This window comes from Charadrius vociferus, unplaced genomic scaffold, assembly GCF_000708025.1.
Source record: "Charadrius vociferus isolate BGI_N301 unplaced genomic scaffold, ASM70802v2 scaffold477, whole genome shotgun sequence".
NCBI classification, from domain to species: Eukaryota; Metazoa; Chordata; class Aves; order Charadriiformes; family Charadriidae; genus Charadrius; species Charadrius vociferus.
This window is the reverse complement of record NW_009649449.1, coordinates 3,283,726-3,302,260: the sequence shown is the minus strand read 5'-3', so window position 1 is coordinate 3,302,260 and position 18,535 is coordinate 3,283,726. Positions and strand designations below refer to the sequence as shown.

The 18,535-nt window shown below is 44.3% G+C and overlaps 1 protein-coding gene across 1 annotated transcript in view; it reads left to right on the top strand.

Annotated features, from left to right (window-relative positions):
- Window positions 1–709: 709 nt before the first annotated feature.
- MXRA8 (matrix-remodelling associated 8) overlaps window positions 710–18,535 on the top strand; it is a 20,150-nt gene continuing 2,324 nt past the window's right edge. Inside the window, exons 1-8 of the mRNA XM_009889589.1 lie at window positions 710–856; window positions 8,467–8,487; window positions 8,915–9,223; window positions 9,803–9,904; window positions 11,143–11,601; window positions 15,810–15,968; window positions 17,066–17,096; window positions 18,085–18,161. Coding sequence (XP_009887891.1) covers window positions 808–856; window positions 8,467–8,487; window positions 8,915–9,223; window positions 9,803–9,904; window positions 11,143–11,601; window positions 15,810–15,968; window positions 17,066–17,096; window positions 18,085–18,161 — 1,207 coding nt within the window. The 5' untranslated portion in view covers window positions 710–807. The remainder of the gene's footprint in view (window positions 857–8,466; window positions 8,488–8,914; window positions 9,224–9,802; window positions 9,905–11,142; window positions 11,602–15,809; window positions 15,969–17,065; window positions 17,097–18,084; window positions 18,162–18,535) is intronic.

Here is an 18,535-nt window from a genome sequence, read left to right as displayed (position 1 = left end):
TTCTTATACGAAGGGCTGAAGGCAGAAGTTCTAAATCTGACCCAGCTTTCTGTGTTCTGGCCTCTGTGATGGGGAAACCTGTTCCCCATGTTGCAGTGTTCTGGGGCTTTTAGTTGCATTCTAGGCTCTTTTGCCTGCACTGCCCTAAACTCTGACATATTCAGTCTGTCATTATTATCCTTTTGCTAAGATAGCTGCTATTAAGCCCTTCCTTACAAATCACAGGACAGAGTAAATATTGTTTTCTAGGTTGTCTTCTGAGACTTAAGCATGAAGTAAAACCATATGAGGAGACAAAGATCAAAAAACCACTGAAGGCAACAGAATAAATCCAGTCTCAAGCAGACAGCTGGATGAGTGTCAAACAAAGGAAGGAACAGCTGGATCAAGTAAAGCACAAGGAAAATTAGTTCCATCCCTAGGGGGAGGGAGAAAGATTGTTTTGCGAGACCAGAGCTATGTGGAACCAACTTTACCCGATAAAACTTTTACATCAAAGTCAGGGGCAGATCAGAAGGTCCAAGAGGGAGGGGAAAGAGAAGAGTGGGTGTTCGTAGTAATTGTGCAGAAAGCGTTAGGGAAAGGAAGGAGGTGGAGTGTGAGTGTAGGGGGAGAGCAGAGTGGGGAGGTGGGGAATTGGAAGTTGTAGGTGGAGTAATCCTGCAGAATATGAGCTGCTGTCCACAGCTTTCTGGATGTAAATTGATGAGGTCATAGTGTTTTCCAGTTACAAAAAAAAAAAAAGGTTAAAAAAAAAGTCTTCAACTTGTTTTTCAAGAGAGACGAAAACACGGAGAAGCTGAAGAAATGAAGCAACTAGCAAAACTCCTTCTGTGGCAGATTTTGCTTCAGCAAAGTAAGCTCCTAGCTGATCGGCATGATGTTACTTGTTTTTATTTCAACTACAGAGGACGGGGCTGGAGGTTAGCTAGAAGATTTTGAACTGCTATCTTTGTAAGATTTTGTTGAGGTTCCTAAGTTAGCTGTGTTTTCGTCTGTGAGGGGAGGGATTCATGGATTTCTCATGCTTTTTGGAGAGGAGAGAGAATGGAGAAATGTTTGAGGTTGTTTAAGCAGTACTCCATTCAGCATGTTTGTGCAATCTTATTTTTTCTATCAGTTACTTTGATAAGCAAATTCGAAAACAATAAGCTTGAATTGAGTACAGAAAGCTTACAGAGTCAGATTTACAGGATCCGAGGTTATTTTATACTTTTGAAGAGGCAGAAACAGCTGGTACGTGTGTGTGCGTGTGTTCGGGATGGAGGAAAAAATTAAAGTGGTGGTGGTGTTTTTTTTTCCTGTCAGCATAAAGACAGAGACATAGGAATTCACTTTTGGGTAAGGTGCAAGAAAGGGATGAGGACAAGTCTGACGAGCTTACAATAACAGAATGACTTGTACCTTTTTCCTAATCACAGAGTTTTCTGTAAGACCTGAAAGCAAATTCAGGGTCCTGAGAACCTGACCCCAAGCTAAACAGAGAAACCCCAGTAAGGCTTGGATGGCAGGAGAAGATTTGAAGATTAATTGCAAAGCCCCAGCAAATCCATATTTGCAACACTTTGGGCTCTAAGTAAGGCACCTCTGAGCAAAACAGCAATTACAGCTCTAAGAACAGTATGGAGAGACTTCATTCAGGGTGCTGACAGTAGGAAGTAAGGAGCGCAAGCTTTTTGGGGACTGGTGACCCCCCTGCTTTTCACAGCCCTGTCAATGAAAGGCTGTGGCTAGCCACCTCAGCCTCGCAAAATTCCTCAGTACGTAGACGGAGTAAGACGAAGAGTTCTCAGTTCGGTCCGCAATTAATCTAGTTTCCATGTCACCACATCATCCCCAGTTTTGCAATGCCTCAAGGCAAGGTTTAGGAATCGGCAACATATGGGAACAGTCATAGGGACAGAAGGGTTAAAGTGGCTCAGAAAACCAGTGTGTGGGGGTGGCTTAAGCCTGGAGAAGGAGGAGAGGCCACATACTGCATTTCAGAAGTACCAACCAGTTCAGCTACTTCCCAGCGTGGTTTAACATGTTGGCAGAGCTTGGGGAGCACCCTTGGCAGGAATAGCAGGTTGGGTTGCTATAGAGCAGTCGAGGGAACTGTGTAGAGGCAACAGTATCCCACCAAAGGATGGATGATCTCCGACAGACTTTTTTTCAGGTGTATTTTGGAGAGATAACTGTCCATATGTTAGGCTGTCCTGATGTTTGAGTCTTGCTATCCCCACACAAAACAGGTTATAAGATGATGAGTGAAGGTGGGAAGGGGAAAAAGGAGGAAATTTGTGCTGTTGCATATTAGCTGAGATGATCCCTTCTGGAGAGGAACCACACCCTCAAGTGTTAATGTCTTGCAGGGAGGAACAGCACTGTGTTTGGAATGGCTTTACAAACTATTCTGTGGGCCTACAGCCAACATGAAGTACACAAAGCAGAGAAGGGTTTATAAAGCTGCGCTGATAGCTGAACTGTCTGTGAGAAAGTTAGGGCAAATCTGTGAGGGATCCTGATTGTGCAGTGGCCAAGATGGCGATTGGTTTCTTGTAGAGACAGAAGGCTTTTTCCTTTCTGCTGAGGCAGCACATTCTTGCTTTTTGCCGATCCATGGGCAGGTTCCTACCTGTAGTGAGGTGTTGGAATTGTTGGGATTAGATGAGTGGTTAAGAGCTCTCCAGTCCTGATGTCCTTTTTGAAAGCAGAAGACTGCTGTTGAGAAAGTTGTCCCAGGAAGCCTTTAAAAATAAACAAACATAGACTTAGATAAATACCCCGTTCAAAGCCTGGCTCAACCATCAGTTGTCCTTGTAAGGGAAACCTTGTTTTACTGAAACGCTTAGTCTTGTAGTTCCAGGCCAGTAGGGGCAGGTGGTGTATGGGAGATGTCTAGGTGGAACTGTGTTGCTCACTATTTTCCTCCTTTGCCTCTTCGAGATGGGCCCAGATGTCATTCCTGGCTACTGGCCAGTGGGTTTAAAGAAATGCCTACCCGAAGAAAGCTGAGCTCATTTTGTGTAGCTGTCACCTTGATGTTACTACATCATAAGCCACGATGGTCTCTTAGATGCTGGCTCAGCTCCCTGAAGAGCTGCTGCCATTCTCCAAAAGGATTTGGAAATAGCTTGGTAGCGCAGGCTGCTGTTTTTGCAATAATTGTGTAATGGCTCTACAGAGACTATTAAATCCACTGCATAGACAATGGGATTTATGGGAGAAATAAGGAATCTGACACATACAGTTTTAATGAAGATCGTGTCCTTTCTCTAGGACCAGACCATCCCTCTGTGCCCCTAATGTAAAGGTGATGTCGCTATCTTTTTTCAAAAGAAAAAAAGAGGCTGAGATAGACCAGGAGATACCGGTGGAGGTGTGCAAAGGAATAATGAGCTGAGCTTACTCAGGCAAGCAGAGTGTCAACCTCACAGACTGTTGTTTCAACCCACGTGCCTGGTGGGTTCTTACACTCTCTTCTACAGTGACTTCTTAGGTTTTCTTTCCTGCCCATCGCTACAGTCTGGACTTCAGTGATGCTTATCGCCTTGTAAGGCACCGTTCCAGGCAGCTTATCCTCGCTCTGCTGACATCAATGGCAAGGCTCTTCCTGAGCTGAGCAGGAACACTACAGGTAGAGCTGGTGTTGCCATGTCCCTTGGAGTGTATATGCCGCTTGGCAGTCAGGCTACCACTTACAGTGTTTGCAGTTTCCTTTTCTGCTCTGGTAGTCTTTCATCCTCTAGTATGAGACAGGAACTTAGTGGTTTCATGAGCACATGCATCTATCTGTGAAGCAGACCCTCTGGCAGCAGCTGTCTCCAGGAGGAGAGGAGTGGTGGTATTGTTCAGGCAAGACTCAAGGGACATATTTCTGTCTGAACTGCTCCAGGGACATTGCCTAGAGAGCTGTGTGTATCTAAGATGTCTTTCAGAGTCTGAGGCTTTTACCTCTAGTTTGCCTGCAGTTTTTGTGGCTTAATTCTTTACTTGAAAAGTGGATGGGATTCAAGAAGTAAGAGCTGGCTCTGCCTTTTACAAGGGATTAGGAAACACTTTTGCAGGCTGCTTTCCTCTTCCTGTATTGTGGGACCAGATTACCTCTGGGATTCTGCTGAGACTGCACAGAACATGTCAGGGGACAGCATATAGATGTCTTTTTGTTGTTTTTTTGTGGGTACATCACATAGACAGAGGTCAAAGTGATTACTCATCATATGGAATTTGAAATTTTAAACTGAAAGCTACAGTGAGTTCTGTGTTGACAACTATGACGGTATTTGGTGGTTTCTGAAGCTCTAGGTCCTGGACTCCTGTGATTACAAAAGTCTGAGCTTTCACTAGGTACATAAATACTCCTTGATTTTTGCAGTTGCAGATTGGGAAGCGTGACTCACCAAAATAACTGCTTCCAGTTTACTCCAATCCTGTAGTTCATAAGCTGTCAACTTTGCTGTGTTATGGATATATCACTGCTTTTTTTCAGTAGCTACCACGTTACACAAACAATAACTTTTAAAAGCATGGCTGGGGGATATGTCTTGTTTGCTCTGCTTGTCTCGCATAGCAGAACTAGCTCTTAAGAGCAGAGGGTAGGAGACTGAAAAGAGAAAAAGGCTTATTCCTTCTTTAACTTCTGCTCTATGTCCAGGTTATTGAAGGTCAGTTGTGAAAAAGGCTTATTCCTTCTTTAACTTCCATTCCTTCTTTAAATTCCATTTTCTCCAGGCATACAAGACATCAGAGACATTCCAGATTCCTTAGATTTCTAAGTGATCTCATTTACAGCCATCTCAAATAAGTTTGAATCTTATCCATGACCTGATGTATGTGTGCTGAATTCCAGCATTGCTGGGCAATCACAACAATCAGTTCTTCCTTCTTTGTCTTGTGCAGTTCCCATGTCTCTTGTAAAGACTTGTGCTTGCTTTCTCTTCTAGAACTTTGCTTGCTGGCTGCTATGCTGCTGTCTTTTTGATATTCACACCTACCACTTTGTCTGAGACTATGAATGGTGCCCAAGGGCAGGCTTCAGACCCAAAGCTTCTGTCCAGAATCTGTGTGAGAGTGCAAAGACCAGCAGTGAAAAACGCTTTCTCTTCCATGTCTTGTCTCTGTGCTGAGCTCCAACACGCTACTCAACTATGCCTTCATCTTGGGTGGGTTTTGTTCTAGCGTAGAATGTCACTGTAACCTTGTGCCGTTCAGCTTTGTGTGGCAACACTCAACAGGTCAAAATAGCAGTATGGTAAAATGCAGGCAAGGCATCAACAGACTCTTCCCTTTTCCCAACAGGAAGCAACATCTCCTGGTCACCGAGGGGAAGACCTAGAGAGACCCTGGAGTGTAATTGTCAAGTGAGCAAGAGTGCTCCTGCCCCACCTCTTAGGGAGCTGCTAGCAAAAGCTTTAACCGTGGAGGGAAACAGAAGCTGTCAAAACCTACAAGACATAAGGTTTTCTTACCTAAAAGCTGTTAGATTACAGACAACTTCACTGCTTCCTTGTTTTAGAGAGTTGTGTTTGGAAGCGTGCTGGAGAAACGCGTGTAGCTGGCTGACGGGGCTGCAGCAGCCCAGCCTGGCAAAAGGCCTGTGTGAGTGGGATAGAGAGTTAGGACCTGGGTGGTCCTTACCATGCCAGTAAGGCCAGTTAAAAGATAGAAAACTAGGGGTTAGTGCTATTGTTAGGTTAGGGCCACGACAGGCTGCTGAGCGGAGCATACTGGAAGGCTTAGGTGAATAGTTTTGTAATTTGTTAGATTTACGATGCTGCATTTGGGCTCAATGTTTTTTACATTAACTTGCAAGAGGAAAGGAGAAAAGTGAATGCATTCCTCTTGCTGCGCCAGGAGAGGATGTTTCTGTAGCACCAAATCAATTTGGTGTTGATGAGCAGTAATGCAAGGCTCTGGAAGCGCTGGCTGTGCAGCCAGCCAGCCCATGGACACCACTCCCTAGCACGCAAGTTGCTGTTCATGTTGTGATATTGTGTTGTTCCCTTGCCACAGGGAAAACACCATCAATTCAGGCCCATGGGCATTGCTTTGTCACACTGATACAAGTGGATGCTGTTGTGCTGAGAGCTGGCTGTCCTGTTGCAAGTGGGGCTGACTTCTGGAGAAGGCAGATTTGGTGCTGTAAAATAGCTTTGTGTCATTCCTTTGTTGTCCTAAGTGAAATCAAAGTCTTGCCTTCCAGAAGCAGAAGCTGTCAGGTTACTGTATTTTGCCATCAAGCATTTTGCAGCCTGTTAGGAGCGACCATCAAATGATGGAATTATGATGTCTTGTGTAGGATGTCTCTTTCTTACATCCAGAGCAGTGCGAGATTTATTTTTTTTTTTTGGTGATGCTGAGATTATAAATGTAGAAAAATACCCTTACATTTGGGGTGTCTTTGGACTGGAAGTTCAACAGATGGTGCCGCTCATTTTTGTTTTCTGGTGTCACTGCCCAGTGTTTTGTGATAGGAAGAGGAAAGGAAACAGAGTTTATTCTGAGCCCATGCACTGGGGGTGTGGTTAAAATAGCCCCAGTCTGGAGTTAATTTATTCTCTTTTGAAATGCGTAAATTCCAAGGCTGAAAAAAAATACAGGCTTTGTCTGGAGGACATTATGCCTATGACATTAGCAGGACAAAACATCTAATGATCTTTCTGGAACCATTGTGCTTGACTGGTTAGAGAGATGAATGATGTCATTGTGTTGGGAATCTGAATCGTGCTCTAAAAGCATGATGCCAGGGGACCTCCTAGACTCCTCCTACACAAAAAGCAGGAGGGACTCGACCAGAGAAATGCAGAAACAAAGACATTAGTTAATTTCTTGCAAAGTTTTTCGGGCATAGATCTGAGTCACATGAGTTGGAGAGAGTTGCAGTTGCATCCAGAGCATGACAGTGTTAATTGTGCAGACCGGGAATGGGAGCGGGAGAGATGCTGGGGGCGTGCTCCTAAAGCAAGGATGTGTTTGCCTAGCTGAGTGCTGACAACAGTGCGTGTCAGGAGCGTGAAGCGAAACAGCCAAGTAGCATCCCTCCTCATTTGGCAGGTAGACTCAGCATCCTGCAGAGTTACAGAATTCCCCCAATGCATTAATCCCACCATCAATTTTATAGGAGTGTGATTTGGAGTCTTGGAGATGACAGTTATCTTTTGGCCCTCAATCTAGTGCATCAGCAGTGTGGATCCACTTCCCTCTACTTGGGCAGCTCTGACCCCCAGCAAATGAGCCGGGCTCAGCTCTGTCTCCAAGTCTATTCAGGCCTTTGCCTTTGCAGAGAAAGTTGACTGAGATGTGGGTGTCTGCTGGGGCAGACATGGAAATGAAACTGTCACATTCATTTCACAATGCTCAAACAGCACAAAAACGAACATGGTTTTAACTGGGTAGTACTCCTCTACTCTGCTCTGGTGAGACCCCACCTGCAGTGCTGCATCCAGCTCTGGAATGTTCATTACAGGAAAGACATGGACTTGTTGGAGTGGGTCCAGAGGAGGGAACAAAAATGCTCCGAGGGCTGGAGCCCTTCTGCAATGAGGACAGGCTGAGAGAGTAGGGGGTGTTCAGCCTGGAGAAGGCTCCAGGGAGACCTTGTAGTCCCTTCCAGGCGCTTATAAGAAAGATGGAGACAGTCTTTTTAGTAAGGCCTGTAGCAACAGGACAAAGGTAATGGTTTTAAACTAAAAGAGGGTAGATCTAGACTGGATACAAGGAAGAAATTTTTACAATGAGGGTGGTGAAATAATGGCACAGGTTGCCCAGAGAGGTGGTACATGTCCCATCTCTGGTAACACTCAAGGTCGGATTGGACAGGACTTTTGAGTTGAAGATGTCGCTGCTCATGGCAGGGTTTTTGGATTAGATGGCCTTTAAAGGTCCCTTCCAACCCAAACCATTCTATGGTTCTATGAACTGTTCTTGCCCTACTGTTTCTGCTGGTGCCTTGCTATTTATGCGGGACCAATATCAGATCCCAAGATAATACTGGCACCTCCCTTCCCCCTGCCTGCTCCTGCCTCCTTGGGTTCTTGTTTTTATTTTGCACAACATTTGTTAAATAGTTTCCTCTTGAGCAGAAGAGGCCTTTCAGGCAGTTTTTGTGGGTGATGCATTGACACATACTTTTGGTATAATGTTTGAATAGCATGGTGGAAAAAAATCTGTGGCTGGTATGGAATAAAGACATGGGCTGTATGAAATTCAGTTGTGGGCTAAGCATATCCCTCATTGTTCTTAAGCTTAAGTTTGTTGGGTCAGGCACTGTCTTTTGCTGTAAGTGTACAGTGTCTGCTCCAGCATGGACCAACCAATGTCTGAGCCTCTGGACTTAATCACAATACACATTTTAAATAAGTATATTAACAGAGAAGGGAGGAATAGATGGAATAATAACAGAGGAGATGGCTGCTGACTATGAGTGCGTTTGTAGTTTTTTCTTCCTTTTGTTGTCAGTAACACTTTTTTTTTTTGCTTTGACAGGTTCTGTTTGTTTATATTCAGGTGAGTGACAACTTTGTAATCTGCCTGTTTTTGTGATCATGAGTAGAAATGAGACGTACCCTGATTCCATCCAATGGGGGTTTTATCGCAAACTTCCATGGGCATGAACCATGAATCCTATGAACTAGTGCCTCTAAACTTTGATTAAACTGGGGGTTAGGATTAGGAAGGGTAGGTAGCACAGGTCAAATCTATGGTCCTGATAACAGACATCGTAGACAGTGCTTTAACTGAATGAAATCAGTGTTTCTAAGTGGCTTTCTATTGTATTTCTCCATGAGAGCTCTATGTTGGTCTTGAAAGTTACTTTCTTTTGGATGAAAGGTGTGCAGAGATTCTAGGACAGATCTGAGTCCTATTCTAGTGTCTTCTTCACATGCCATTAACCTGGTAACTCTGTTTTTTATTCTTTGCTCCTGGCTCTCAGTACCAGCTGATGCCTCAAACCCAGACAGTGTTGTAGTGTCAGTGTTAAATATCAGTGCTACATTGGGGTCACAGGCTGTCCTGCCCTGCAAGAGTTACCGCATGGTGTGGACCCAGGATCGTCTGAACGACCGCCAGCGTGTAGTCCATTGGGATGTGTACAGCAAGTACTATGGAGATAACAAGATGGAAAGGTTATGTGACATGTACTCAGCTGGAGATCAGCGTGTATATAGCTCCTACAACCAAGGGAGAATATTCATGCCCCAGAATGCATTTACAGATGGCAACTTCTCCTTGGTGATCAAAGGTACTGAACAGGATCTCTTCTCCCTATGCTATCTGAAGAATGGAGGATGCATGACTAAATTAACTTTGTGTTTTTCAGTGAAAATGGCTATTTTACAGAGCATTTTCTATAAATAAATAGATAAATATCAGTCTAATGAGGTTCTCTGAAGCACTGTCAATAATGTTTTATTTCACTTTGAAACAGTCCCATTTTAAAAAAGAATTTGTAAAAACTCATTGCCTGAAAGTCACTTGGGCTTCTTGTGGACATTTGACTGAATTTCAGTTCCTGAACTGTAAACCCAAGATTGTAATTTTTCCTATGCCTGCTCTTAGCTAAACTTAAATTGGCTTTCTCTTTCCATCTATTAAAACAAATACGTTCCACACAAAAGCAAATAAACGGAATAAATTGTTATATCAGGTGAGATGATTCTTCTCTATTTAGCCCACCCTGGTGATAAGGATGGGTTAGAACTAAGTTATGTAAAGGCCTTTTTGCATCTATACAAGCATTTGGGAAACAGTATAAATGGCAAAAATTATCATTGTCTCAGCATAAAACATTTAATGTCCCCTCTCTTCCCTGCTCTACTAGATGTTGCAGAGAGTGATGAAGGCACGTATTCTTGTAATCTTCACCATCACTACTGCCACTTATACGAAACTGTGAAAATCCAACTAGATATCACCAAGAAAGGTAGGTGTGGCAGAGAGCTTGGTGTTCCTTTCTGCAAGGGACCTGGTCTGGCGACTGGAGTCCAGTGGCCACTAGGGCTCCGTTGAATTCACAGTGGGGCTTGTACAGGGATTCACGGTACGCCTTGCATGCTGATCTGCTAGTCTTGGAGGAGAGCAGTATGGATGCAGGATTTTGCTCATGCCTTCTCAGTTGCAGGTTCAGGGCACAGGTGCCACAAGAGACTTGGAAAGTGTCAAGAGACAGTGGTGCTCACTATGCTCTTTGCTATCAGATTCCCTGAGTTTCAGAAATTTTATTCAATGTGTGTATTTATGAACCTCTCTCCTTTCTTGGCACGTGCCAAACAATGCATGGAGCCTGTTAAGTTAAATGTTTACACTAGACAACCCAGTTAGCTAACTGTCCTGTTGCTGCTCCAGCAGTAACAATCTATCATCACTCAGGTTAGCCACAAAGATCTGCCTTGTATATTGGTTGGTGAGCTTACCCTGAGAAGCCTGTAGTTAAAAAACCTCCTCAAGTTACCACACCTCAACACCAGCTCTAAAAGCAAGCTTCTGAGGGCTGTTGGCAACTGCAGTGTGTGCCACCCACGCCACACGTGCATCACTACCGTGTCATTTAAATTGACCTTTGTATAACGCGCAAGTGAAGCTACTGGGGCTGATGTGATAGTAGGGAAGTGCATCTCCTCTGCTGTTGTTCTCACAGCTTCTATGCAATAAAAACACCCAGGCAGGCCCCACTTTGCTCATCTGTGTTTTGGTTCTTCTGTTATTCCTTTTCAATAATAAAATACAAAACAGTGCTTCTTGAACTCCTCCAGTAATTAGGGCATTTGTGGGTAGAAAAGCATTTCCTGCTTGGAGAATTGGGATACAGCGTATTGAAGATGAAATCTGCTGTTCTCATTCCATTCTTAGTCTGCAGAGAGAATATACTTCCTGCTTTCTGAAGCAAGAGATTAAATCTCAGTTATAAGGAAAAGAAAATGGTCTCGCTTAATGCACTAACCTAGGATGTAGAAGATAGAGGTGCGTTTCTTTACGAACTGCTGAGTAAGCGTAAACAAGGCACACTACCCCTGTGGCACTTCAAGATCTTGAGAGGGGATGTATTATAGGATTGCAGGGTCTGAGAGCAACCTTAGGTGTGCCTGGGTATCCTTAAGCATAGTACAAGTATGTGAAGATGCACGTAACATGGCTGCGCAACTTTTATTGTCTCCTCCACAGCTGAGGATGCGAGTGAGTACTGGGATGGGGAAAAGCCTGTGATTGTTGCCCTAGAAGGCAGCACAGTGATGCTTCCCTGTGTGAACCGTAATCACATCTGGACCGAACGGCACAGTGAAGAGGAACAACAAGTGGTCCACTGGGACAGGCAGCCCCCAGGGGTTCCTCATGACCGGGCTGACCGCCTCATTGATCTGTACGCCTCTGGCGAGCGCCGTTCTTACGGACCTCTCTTCATTCGTCAGAAGATGAACATCACTGATACGGCCTTTGCACTGGGTGACTTTTCCCTGCGGATTTCGGAGCTGGAAAGTGCAGATGAAGGCACTTACTCCTGCCACCTGCACCATCACTACTGTGGCCTGCACGAGCGCAGGATCTACCAAGTCTCCGTGACAGAGCCAGTGAGAGAGAAGAAGGTGGTAAACCTCACAACTCACAACATTGCCCCAGCCATAGGTAAGTGGCCTCTGGAAGTGGTCCTCCTGATTGAGGAAGAGATAAGTATCTAGAATTGCACCTTTGAGCTCTAAAGAGCTCAGTAAGCCACTGGGCAGGAACATAACACGTTACTTCCCATCATCACCTCAAGAGGCCTTTGCTCCAAATGCCAAAATGACCTTGCCTTTTCTGTCCCTCCACAGTGGCCTGCAGGGATCACTTAGTGCCAGCAGGAGGGAGCGTGGTCAAGGCAAACCTGTGCCCTGCAGAGATCCCATAGACAGTGCTGAAGTAAATGTGCCACTTAAAGCAACACTGAGGTTTCCTCTATAAAGGTTTCTGTCCTTTGAGCCAGGGGCTATTCCTGCTCTTAAGGTTAGAAGAGCAGATGAGGTCTTGCCTCCCTCACTGCCAGTATATGGCTCTAGTGTATGGGCTTGGTTGGTTGAGCTATTTCCATTAGTCGTTATACCTGGAGCTGCATGATTAGCAATACTGGTGAGGATTGTGTGGAGCTGCTTTAAATACGCTGTGCTGCACCAAAAGTGGAGTGTCCCACCCATCAGCATTAATTACCCTGCTTGCAGTGCTGTAGTGACATCATGTCCAGCTTCTGTTTTCTTTGCTCCAGGGAAAATTCTGCAGCCTTGCTGCTCTGCAATGCTGACATGCCCTAAGGCAAACAAGCTGTTTCTCTAATAGGCTTCCTCTCCTGATTGCTTTTATGTAACTAGAGAAGGTATGGGGTGGAGATCGATTCTGCTCTGCCTTTGCTGTTACAACACGCCACTGTTCTCACCAGTGTAAATCATAAGCGTTACTCTCCCCCTTGCACGAGGCTTTAGGCTGTGCAAGGTGCCAGACTGTGCAGAATCAAGCACCAGGAATTTTCCTCCACCCTTCAGCTTTTCTTTTTTTTGTCTTAAACCAATTTTCAAATTTTCCACTGCAGTGAGCTATCATCTGACAGCCTGTCCAAACTCAAAACCATCATGCTTCGTTCAGGCAGAAAAATAAAATGAAAATCCCAAGTTTAATATTTTTTTAAGTCTTTTGGGTATAGTTCCGTATTAACATTTTAAAATATTCATTGTGGTTTAATATTTATTGGCTGCTTAATACGGAATTTTGACATGCTTCATACATTTTTAAATAGGTCTATTCTTCTCTAGCAATTGGCTTTTTCAAGTCACAGAAACCTAAACCTCCCCCCTGGGACTAAGGTTTGTGTCCAGAAAACCCAGGCAGTAGTACTAAGGCTGTCGGGGGTGAGCTGACGTGGAGGCCAGGACATACAAATGTCCGTGTCAATGCCTGCAGCCCTTTTGCTGTCCTTGAGCCCTATCCAGATCACATTGTGCAGATGGAAACTAGATCTTGTTTTCAGAGTTGCCCACCCAGGAATTTATTCCTCTCTTTCTTGGATGTTGTCCTGCTAGTTGCTGAATAGTTACCGGCTTGCTCAGAAGTTAGACAGAACCTACAACTAATTTAACCTGCTGGGGATGTCTTAGTTTGGCAGCAGTGCCCTCAGTGTTGAAGGAACTTGCCCTCCTGAGAAAAGCTATTTCCACTGTCAAAAAGAGCAACCCTAGAAGAGCTTTGTGCCCTACGGGCAGTGAACACTCAGCTGGTCTGAGAGCACCACACACAAAAATGTGCTGAGTCGATGGGAATGTGAAAGAAGCAGAGACATCCAGAGTGCCTTTTTCAGACCCGCTGCTGCTGAGGAGCCTTCTGGGACATGCCCTGTTTGTGTACAGCCGGAAAGGCGGAGATATTGCCCCATTCCATGAAAAACTGTATAGAACTCTCTGGGGGATATAACATAAAGCCAAAATGAAACATCAGGAGATAACAAAAGCAAAGCAATGAGCTTTTTCAGCAAGCAACTATAGTTTCTGGCATAGCTCCAAGGCCCGGAGCCATTTCCAGACAGGAAACTTCATCCTGTTTTGAATATAAGCATGAGCTCAATTCTGCTCTCAGTTTCAGCAGTATAAATGTGGTGTATGTCTACCAGTTCAGTGCATTTTTACTCTGCATTTGCTTTGGAGCAAGTGATTGAAGAATGGAATCTGTTGTGTCTCATGCTTATTGCTAAACTATTTTCAGTCCTTTGCCAGCCTTGAAAAGAAAATGGGCCACAAACATACCCAGCATTTGTGAGCTAACTTGGTAGAGCGCTTTCCATTTTTCCCAGCAGAAGAATGTGACCCTTGAAGCTTTGGTAAAGTAATGTACAGACGCCTCTGTTCTAACTTATTTTCCAGTGGTTAAACCAGATCATGCGAGTGAATTGGAGGCAGATGGGCACGCCATGTTGAGGCACACTGAAAGATCAGATCTTGGTTACACAATAAACCTTCATGGCCTCAGCTTAAATTCTGATATAACACTAGGATGAGGAGGAATATTATCTTGGTTATACTATTCTAGGGGCTGCCATTCATCTCCTGGGTGTGATTGAATCAACCATTACTCTGTGCCTCAGTTTCCTTAGTTATAAAGCGGGATATAATCTACTGCCTTCCCAGTGATGCACTTCAACGTCCATCAGCAATGCTTTATCAAAACACTCCTATGACAAGTATTTTTAGTATTACTCGATTGAGTATGCCAAGGAGACCCAAAGTTATTGAATGTATTTCCACTGTTTGTTGTTACAGTGACCTCTCCAATGTTGACTAAAGTTTAACTCCGCTCCTACCCAATCTTGCAGTATTGTGGGAAACCAAAAAGGCAGGAACTGAATGCATTTTATGTTTGCTGACTTTTGGCTCAACAGCTGCCCCGGTGGCTGCCATCTCATTATGGCAGCTGCTGGAGAAGCCCTTCATGATACAGAGATTTGCTGAAGTAGAACGGTCACGTATACTGTTTGCAGCTTTGCAAGTGGGTTTTTTGGTTTGGTATTTTTTAGCTTAGCAGTGGTGAAAAATACATGGGAGTTTTCAGCGCTGTAGCCAGCGAGCACACAGCATCTAGCAATGCCAGTAAAAAGTGGAGTGTTGCTGGGGTGGAGTGCTGGGCTCTTGGAACAGAGCACATGCTAAAACCTCTTGATTTTCTAGGACTGTTGTTAGCATTAGCAAACGATCATCTTTGGTTTCAAAGTGTTTATTTCAATCCCCTATCATCTTATTTGATTTTATTGTCAGTGGTTTTAGATACTGGAAACAAACTACTCGACAAACTGGAACCAGTCACTGTGCCAGCAGTTCCAAAAATGTCAATATTTCTCGTGTTAGAACATATCTGTTAGACGGTACTGTGGCATTTGGCGTATTTTCCCCCATCTTTCCCCTTGTTCCCCTTGACTAATTTACGGGGTTAAACTCCCAAGAGAATGGTGGGCCCAAACTCTGTACTGGTTCTTGTCTGGTGCTCTGTGAATGTTTCTTGTCAGGGGAAGAAGGTGTCACTGTCACCTCTGTTTTGAAGAGAAAAGCCTCCACGAACACAGTGTGTCTTATGGGTTTGCTGTCTGTGCCTGAGCTGGATTTGTCCACTCCTCTGACTATTGCAAGCAGAGAAGTCGCTTCCTCTTTATATGTGTAAAACATTGACCTATTTATTTGAGATCTACAAAAATGTTCCACGTAAGAGTTTTGAGTTACCGTTCCCTGTGCTGCGGAACTGAAATGCTGCTGCACCCACAGATGGAATGGAATCTTGGCTTTTCTTTGTGGGTTTTTATTTTATTTATTTTATTGATTTTTATTTTATTTAAAAGGAAACTCATTCTTTGGCATTGAAAATTCCTCCCACTCTGTAAATTATAACCCTTGGCAGGGAGGGGCTGCTTCATACTTTAGCTGTCTGGAGCCGAAGCAATGCAGTGTGTGTGTTGTAAGGGACCCAGAGGAGGGTTGTGTTACCCTGCAGAAGGACTCGGGGCTGTCTAGTGTGGCTTCTGTCTGGACTTCCCCTCTGCAAGAACATGCTGATAGCCAGGCAGCAGCAAGGGAGTGTGCGACAGTCACTATTGATACCTCGTGCTCCTGGGAAGTGTAATGGGCTTGTGAAGAGCACAGGCATTTTCCGTCTGACAAAGGCGCAGAATGTTGTAAATTAGCAGCCATTTGCCCTTTGCTTCATGCAGTTCAGAGGAGTTTCTTACTGAACATGCTTTTTGGGTCCACATATGGGCCTACGTGTGAATGTGCTTTGCTTTGGACACCAATTACAATTATCAGCCTGTTTTCCTTTTCCTCTGCCATCAGATCCAAACGTTGTCAGGGGCCACAATGTAATAAATGTCATCATCCCTGAGAGCCGGGTGCACTTCTTCCAGCAGCTGGGCTACATCCTGGCAACTCTGCTGCTCTTCATTGTCTTCCTCATCATTGTTGTCCTCGTCACCCGCAAGCGCCGACAGAGAGGTAAGTGTTAGAAAAGAGCAGCCCTGTAGTGCTTATAGGGATATCTCATGACAGGAGAGCTGATTCTGCAAATAATTACTGCAAAGCACAAGGCTGAAGGCAGTGATCCTCTGCTGGAAAACCAGCGACCTACGCAGTGGGGAGGCATTGCAGGTGCTGATGCCAAGAGAGATTCATTAGTGTGGTGTAAAAATTTCCAGGCCTTGATTTGCTGAGTTGATCTGTTGTAAGGGAGAAGAAAATGAGAACCGCTAGATAGTTGCTCTTCACAAGTGGAATACATTTAGAGCAGAAGGCCCACGTGCATCCTTTGGGAATGATGCTAAGTCCTTGCTGGACTCCCTGCTGGGTGACTCTGTGTGTAATTAGATAAATGGACACTGAGATCTTCTGGTGACTTCCACACAAATAGTTTTGGATGCCACACAAAAAGCAAATGCCAGGGAATGTCTGTCTTCTGGTGTGTTTGTTGCAGTATCATGTTCATACTTATTTACGTGTGAGGAGATTAGCACCAACACAAAATGGGGCTATCTCCAGTGACTTAAGTGAAGTTACTTTATGGTCACAGAGGGGACAGGCTCCTGGTCCTGGCCTTTGGATGGAAAAGAGGAGCCTGAAATCATCACTTCTTGCAGGCTGGGCTGAGACAGGAGCGTAGTTAGATACCTGGCACGTGGGAGGCGGATGAAGACCAGCGTCTGTAGCATGTGATGGATGCAGGGCTAAGCAATGAGCTGGGGGTGGGCAAGTGCAGCGCCAGCACACGAGAGATGACAGGTGTGGTTAATATTTTTGTAATAAATGGGAAGTGGACAGAAATGAAATACGTTAATTGCTGTAGTTTCTCATGGCTGATCATCCATAGATCTGGGAAAACCACTGGAAAGCTGGTGAGTAAAGGAGAGGGAAGCTCCCTGCGGCAGTGGAACACACATGAATTCTCATGTGTTGGAGGGATTGTGGGAACGTTTGTTGTAACCGTCACGATAAAGAGCACTGTGAATAAGTACTAGGTGTTACTGTTATCGCTGTTGTCTGGGAGGGAGAGGTTGGACTGGATACCACTGCTCATTCTGTTTCTTCTCCCTGTTTAGGTTATGAATACAATGTGAAGAAACACGGAGAGTAAGTATAATCACACAGGGTCTACTGTATGTGATTAGAATACATAACAATGAACTTATGGGCCCCAAGTCTCAGCTGTCATTAAGTGTCTAAAACAGCTGAGGATCTGGTTAGTACAAGCAAAGCCACATGAAGCATAGGCTGTTTGATAGAGTTTATTCATTGCTTTCCACCAATTCTTTTGCAGCTTTACACTCTAGTCATTATTAGTGTAATGTTCCCAGGAACAGAGATTTGCATAATGATTGCATATCGGGGAGCAACTTCCACACTGTCAAAGTACGAAAGGAGAGAATGGTTTGTAGTGCTGATTTGGCAATTGCATTTCCTCTCATTATGCTTTGGGAACTGATTCACAGAGCATGTTTCTGTGAGATGTCATTAGGAGTTAGTGGTGAAGGGGTAGTGCACAGATCTACTGTAAACTCTACTGTGAGACTGGGGCCAAGGTTGTGTAGTTGGGTTCCTTTATTTTTTATTACAAAAGTGGAAGAGATGGGGAAGGTCCAGTACAGATTGGCCCCCCATTGTTCTAAGCTCTGGACGGACAAACAAAAAAAGAGCCAGCTAGCCAGACATCTCAAGGTGTTAATAGAAGATACAGTAAAAGGAAGAGAGAGGAGAACCAGATTCACTAGTAAGCAGCATGACCTTCTGAAATCTGTTTGATAGGTTAGGGGCAAAGGCAGGAAAAGCACCCATGTACAGTGGCTGCCAATATTGTTATGTGGCTGTCATGCTTTTTTCAGGGAAGCCTGGTAGAAACTGGAAAGGATTCTGTAAGGATTGCTGTGAAAATTGCTAGTACTTAATAGAGAATGCAATCTTCTCTGGATTTTTTTCAACTTTTCTCTAGATATATAGCAAATAAACAAGATAAATTAAATTCTCTAAAGTAGTATTAGGAAAGCTCTTGTGAAAAAGTGTGAAAGGAATCAGTTATTAAAGGATGTGATAATACCATTTTTCACTGTTATTTCTTTTTCAGGAAGGATGTAAATCTTAAAGAATTTACAGTCGACACAACAGATCTGACTCAATACAGAAGCGAAGACATCAGACTGGGTATGCATCAACTAGCAACCATTCTCCAAACCAGGTCTAAACTTGTTATAACAGGATTTTCTAATGGCATTTAGATGCTCATTTTGAAATGACTTAACCTCCTGATTTTAAGTCGCAACTTTGAGAATCTCAACCCACAAGTCAGTGCAAGCAGGGGGAGTGCAGGTGGAGAGGGCAGTCCTGACTTTTGAGTTCAACTAGAGGCTGATTGATGAGGTTGGTCAGTAATGAGGGCACAGCTTCTTTTGTTTCACCTGGAGTTTTTGGGGTTCTTTGACGTGCACCTGAAAGCCGAATTCAAGTGAGTGCAAAACAATATGGAATGAGATCAAGACAGCATTTAGGGAAGAGGATTCCTCAAATTTAAGCAGTTT